Source organism: Triticum aestivum, chromosome 6A (assembly GCF_018294505.1).
Source record: "Triticum aestivum cultivar Chinese Spring chromosome 6A, IWGSC CS RefSeq v2.1, whole genome shotgun sequence".
Classification (NCBI taxonomy): Eukaryota; Viridiplantae; Streptophyta; class Magnoliopsida; order Poales; family Poaceae; genus Triticum; species Triticum aestivum.
In genome coordinates, this window is record NC_057809.1 from 40,217,946 (window position 1) to 40,224,152 (window position 6,207).

The 6,207-nt window shown below is 46.0% G+C and overlaps 1 protein-coding gene across 1 annotated transcript; it reads right to left on the reverse strand.

The window, feature by feature from the left end:
• Window positions 1-5,106: 5,106 nt before the first annotated feature.
• On the reverse strand, window positions 5,107-5,965 carry LOC123131889 (peptidyl-prolyl cis-trans isomerase). The gene has a single exon (XM_044551597.1). The coding sequence runs from the start codon at window positions 5,873-5,875 to the stop codon at window positions 5,360-5,362; it is 516 nt and encodes a 171-aa protein (XP_044407532.1). The 5' UTR covers window positions 5,876-5,965; the 3' UTR covers window positions 5,107-5,359.
• Window positions 5,966-6,207: the final 242 nt, after the last annotated feature.

Sequence of the window (6,207 nt, forward strand, 5' to 3'; positions counted from 1 at the left end):
AACTAGGATTCCTCGGAGGGGAAGGGAGAGAGGGGGGCCGGCCACCTTCTCCTAGTCCTAATAGGACTAGGGGAGGGGGAAGAGGCGCAGCCACCTTGGGCTGCCCCTTTCTCCTTTCCACTAAGGCCCATGAAGGCCCATATGGCTCCCGGGGGGTTCCGGTAACCTCCCGGTAACCCGGTAAAATCCCGATTTCACCCGGAACACTTCCGATGTCCAAACATAGGCTTCCAATATATCAATCTTTACGTCTCGACCATTTCGAGACTCCTCGTCATGTCCGTGATCACATCCGGGACTCCGAACAACCTTCGGTACATCAAAATGCATAAACTCATAATATAACTGTCATCGTAACCTTAAGCGTGCGGACCCTACGGGTTCGAGAACAATGTAGACATGACCGAGACATGTCTCTGGTCAATAACCAATAGCGGGACCTGGATGCCCATATTGGCTCCTACATATTCTACGAAGATCTTTATCGGTCAGACCGCATAACAACATACGTTGTTCCCTTTGTCATCGGTATGTTACTTGCCCGAGATTCGATCGTCGGTATCCAATACCTAGTTCAATCTCGTTACTGGCAAGTCTCTTTACTCGTTCCGTAATACATCATCTCACAACTAACATATTAGTTGTAATGCTTGCAAGGCTTATGTGATGTGTATTACCGAGAGGGCCCAGAGATACCTCTCCGACAATCGGAGTGACAAATCCTAATCTCGAAATACGCCAACCCAACATCGACCATTGGAGACACCTGTAGTACTCCTTTATAATCACCCATTTACGTTGTGACGTTTGGTAGTACCCAAAGTGTTCCTCCGGCAAACGGGAGTTGCATAATCTCATAGTCATAGGAACATGTATAAGTCATGAAGAAAGCAATAGCAACATACTAAACGATCAGGTGCTAAGCTAATGGAATGGGTCATGTCAATCAGATCATTCTACTAATGATGTGACCTCGTTAATCAAATAACAACTCATTGTTCATGGTTAGGAAACATAACCATCTTTGATTAACGAGCTAGTCAAGTAGAGGCATACTAGTGACACTCTGTTTGTCTATGTATTCACACATGTATTATGTTTCCGGAAAATACAATTCTAGCATGAATAATAAACATTTATCATGATTATAAGGAAATAAATAATAACTTTATTATTGCCTCTAGGGCATATTTCCTTCAATATGGTGACGGGAACACCACCTCATGTCTAAGAAGAAAATCTGTGATCGGTCTTAACTGGTTGGACCAGGCAGTGACACCAAACACACTTGAATAGTTACCTTGTTGAAGGTGTTGTCTTTATACTGTTGTTCTGACCATGATTAGTTGGACATGGCATTCAAGATGAAAATTCTCTACACATGTTGGATTTTCCCACGACAACATGAATGCATTCTTCCTTCTTGTTGGCTTTGTTACAAGCGGAGATTTCTACATATCCGACCAAATCGACAAAGAATATCCCAATCTGGTAAATCTGGCCAAATGGATTTACTAAGAGGATGCCCCGATTGACATAACCATAGTCTTTTGTTATGGTCATGTTATTACTGTTTATTACATTTTTTCCGCTTGATGAATCATTTGATCTTCTTGTTGCCTTCCATCTACTTTAGTGAAGAAAATAGATGTATGAATCCTCAGATGCAAATATTGGGAGATATTTTGGTCTTGTGAAGTCCTTGTTTGTTCTAAACTTGACTTGAATAACCTCCATAGTTTTCTCATAAAACATATGTTGGTTTCTTTCAAGTCAAATATTCTAAGGACCCTTTCAAATTCAAAGATTTTGCTATTTTAGGGTACATTGATCGTTATAAAAAAATGGTATTGACATAGGTCGACTGATCCGCACTCTATTTTCGTGTAAATTTCATCCACTCAACAGCTTTATTTTTTTATGTTGGCGGCATAAAACAATTACTCCATCCGCCCCAAAATAAGTGTCGCTGATTAGCACAAAGTTGTACCAAAACAACGACACTTATTTTGGGAAGGAGGAAGTATGATCTTAAAATATCGAAACTTTGTGATTGTATAGGATTGAAGAGAACATGCTACTCCAATTTTAAGTTTTTTTCTATTTCTGAATTTTAAGAATCGTACGAACTAAAGATCCAAGGCAAGACCTCTTTTTTTTCTATCATGTTACCCACATTTGCTGAATGATGATGCACCCAATACATCACTCATCAAGATGCAGCAATGTGTTATTTGCACCATGGGGGAATCTAGACGGTGGACAAGATGGGTCACAACCTGGGAGCTCCTATTCGGCGCTTCAGGCGCCAGAGAAGCTCCCTGGCGCCCACGTGATGCCAATGGTGGGCTGCCCATGTCCTTGATTGATTTTGCGAAAAAAATAGCAAAAAAGGGAAAAACATGCATTAAAAAAGGATCATGGATTTTGAAAAAAAAGTGAATGAATTTTAAAAAAGTTCATGATTTTTAAAAAAATCATTGAATTTTGAAAAAAGTAAAAAAATTGGAAATAAAAAAACCATCGATTCAAAAAAGGAAAAAAAACTTGAATTCAATAGATCATGGATTTTTTAAAAAGTGAATGAATTTGAAAAAGATTGTCGAATTTGAAAAAGTTCATTTTTAAAAAATCATTGAATTTAGAAAAAAGTTCACCGACTTGTAAAAAGTTCACAATTTCAAAAAAATCATCCATTCGAAAAAATTTCATCAATTATGAAAAACAAAATCACCGATTTGAAGAGAGAAAACACAGATTTGACCAAGTTTCATCAAAAAAAATAAAAAATAAAGAAAAAATACAAGAAGAAATGAAAGAAAAGATATAAACACATCGTGTTATTCGGCTTTGTAGGTACTGTAGCACATGTTGAGTCGGGGGTCACGGGTTCGATTCACTCGGAGAGCATTTTTGCAGATTTAAAACACGCACAAAAAACTAGTTGGGTCGGCCCAACGCGTGGACGCTTCAGGCGCCTGTTTGTAGAATACACAGTAACAGGCGTCTGAAGCGCCAAATAGGAACCACCTCACGACCCACACTAAAGGACCATTTGGTCAAGCCTCAAGTCAGGGGAACTTTCGCCCTGCCCAGCCAAATCCCGGGGACGGGAAAACACGAGTCACGACTCGTGGGAGAAGTCCCACATCTCCTTTGCTATCTCTGTTCGCAAACCACGTCGTCATCTCGCTCGAACTTTCCTTGTCCCTTACGCCGCCCACCTCGACCGGTCGACCCCCTCCTCTCTCTCCTCGGTTCCAACCTCTCCTCGCTGGAACGTGCGCTGCAGAGAAATTGAAGTCCGCAGATGCGTTCACTCTCTACATTTTTGTTCATGAATTTAAGAACTCAAACGGTGAAGCTCACAGTGTAGCTAGGCATGTTTGGCGTGCCCCTTGTTAATTGATCAATAAAGTCTAGTTGCTCAAAAAGATAGTCCAATTACCGGTTAGAGTAGAAACAATTCTAGTACATACTAACATCTTGCCAAATGGAAGACACATCTTGGCAAATCGGGTGTCCCACGACTAGCTCATTCGTTGCTCCCATCCTGTAACAGAGATGGAACTTTTGCAAACATAAAATCCTCTAATATTTCTAGTACGTAGTAGAACACCCTTCTTCAAATTTCTTAATGTTTCTAGGTTTTCGTTTTTTTAGGTGAAGTGAAGCCGGGAGGGGAGGGCCAATCATGTGTCGGGCCCAGCCCAAAAGGCAATGCGACGCGATCTCCGATGCGGAAAAGATGCGACGCGGAGCCGGACCCGGACCCAGTCAGAACTGCGTACCACCAACGCGACCCTGCCGCAAACAAACACGAGGGCCGGTGGGCCCCGCGCCCATTCAAGCGCCACAAACGCCAAAGCCGGAGGAAAGAGAGCGCCAGAGAGCGGCTCGCTCTCCACCGGACGCCTCGAAGCCCGCGCACGCCGTCCACCGCTTTGTCTACTCGCCTCACGCTGCCCCACGGGCCCCGCGGCTTTCCGCCAGGTGGGACCCTGCCCCCTTCCAGTGCCTGACGCTGCGCTGTGGCCCCTCGCCGATTTTCGTGGAAGTGGAAGTGGAAATGGTTTCCATCGATTTCTTTTACGTGTGCTTAACTTTGGAAATATTAGTAATTGGTTGAGAGCGCGATAACTTTACTTGCACGAATTAGTTAGGCCTTTTTTCCGGAATAATTCTGGCCGCGTTTTTCCCTGTGGTAATATTCTGGTTGAGTTGGCAAGGAATATATGACAGGCCGATTACGATTAGATCAGCCAATGGAACGGAATAAAAATTGGAATTATACCTCCTTTTCTAGCGCCTTGTGGTAGGGAGGAATGAGAACTTTCCTAGTCAAAAAGGGGCACAGATTTCTCACCTAAAAAAGCAGGATATGTAGTATCCTATTCAAAAATAAAGTAAAGTTGCTAAATCTAAATGATGCATTGCATTTTATTTCTTGTTTATGAAATATATAAAATGCAACGAATTGGAATAATTTCATAGTTGGGCACCGCCTGGAAAGAGAGGGGGAAACTTCCTGCCGCCAAGAGAATCCAACTGACAAGAGAGAGGATATATAATCCAAGTGCCAACAGAATACATATCTGGATCAATCACATCGCATATCTTAATTTTGCCTCAGATCCACGCGAGATCTGACTCCCAATGCTGTTAGATCCATGCATCAACAAGGTAATTGTGTTCTCCAAATTTAGTAATATAAATAAATTACTAATCACGTAAATCAAGATCCAGCAACAAAATTACAGTGCAAAACAAGCAACACCAAACCGGTCAGGATTAAGCAAGCAGGTCAGTTCTGAAAAGCGAAGCGAATGTACGGGGGAACATGATAGCAGACCATGTTCCATCTCAACAAAGTGCAGAGCCTTTTTTCTTTACCGTTGCTAATTTACAGTTCAGATTTTGTGCCGAAGAAGTTCAGAAACTTTGTCGAGCATTTGGAACGTGATTAATTTAAGTTTTCAGATCGAATCGGCACGAAAATCGAGTAGATAACACTAGAAAAAGCACACGGGCTCCAACACATTGGAGTCAGGAGCACCAGACAAAGAAAGAACGCGACAAACAGGTACTGAATCCAACGAGCACAAATTACGGATAATTCATAGCGGAGTTCATCTCATTCAAACGGTAAGATAGCAGCAGACACAGGAAGATAACCAAGGCCGCCGGACGCAGATCCAGCGGCCCAAAGAGTCCACCTAAAACCCTCCTAAACCAACCACGGAGATCTCATCGGACGGACCAGGGGAAGACACGACACACGACTCTCTTATTTAGATCGACGACACGACACGGGACACACGGGGCGATGACGACGACGGCGACCGGCGGGCGGGCGGATCTAGAGCTGGCCGCAGTCGGCGATGACGACCTGCTTGGAGCAGGTGCCGCTGCGGGAGCCCACCTTCTCGATGTTCTTGACGACGTCCATGCCCTCGACGACCTCGCCGAAGACCACGTGCTTGCCGTCGAGCCAATTGCAGGGGACGGTGCAGATGAAGAACTGGGAGCCGTTGGTGTTGGGCCCGGCGTTGGCCATGGAGAGGATCCCGGGCTTGGTGTGCTTGTGGACGAACTTCTCGTCGGCGAACTTCTCGCCGTAGATGGACTCGCCTCCGGTGCCGTTGCCCCTGGTGAAGTCGCCGCCCTGGCACATGAAGTCGGGGATCACGCGGTGGAAGGCGCTGCCCTTGTAGTGCAGCGGCTTGCCGCTCTTGCCGACGCCCTTCTCGCCGGTGCAGAGCGCGCGGAAGTTCTCCACCGTCCGCGGCACCGCGTCCTTGTACAGCTCCATCACGATGCGCCCCGCCGGCGCGCCGCCGACGGTCATGTCGAAGAACACCCTCGGGTTGGCCATCTCGCTCGCCGGGATCGGGGATGAGGGCTAGGGTTTTGAGATGGGGATTTCTGTGCGGATTGGATTACCTTTGGCTTCGGGCTCTGTGATCTGGCAAGCGGAGACCGGGTGCGATTAAATAGGCGGCGAGGCCCGGGGCGGGGGTAGCCCCAGCCGTCCGATCGGGACGCGTGGCGGCATCGGGGGGCGCCGGGGCTAACCGGGGAGGTTGGGCGGTGCGGTTCCGGGAACCGTGGTTAGGTCTAGGGTTGGGTTCCCGGTGGACGCGAGCAGCACGTGACCCATTCCGACGCGAGGCTGTATGACATGTGGGGCCCGCGGATGCCTGTCGC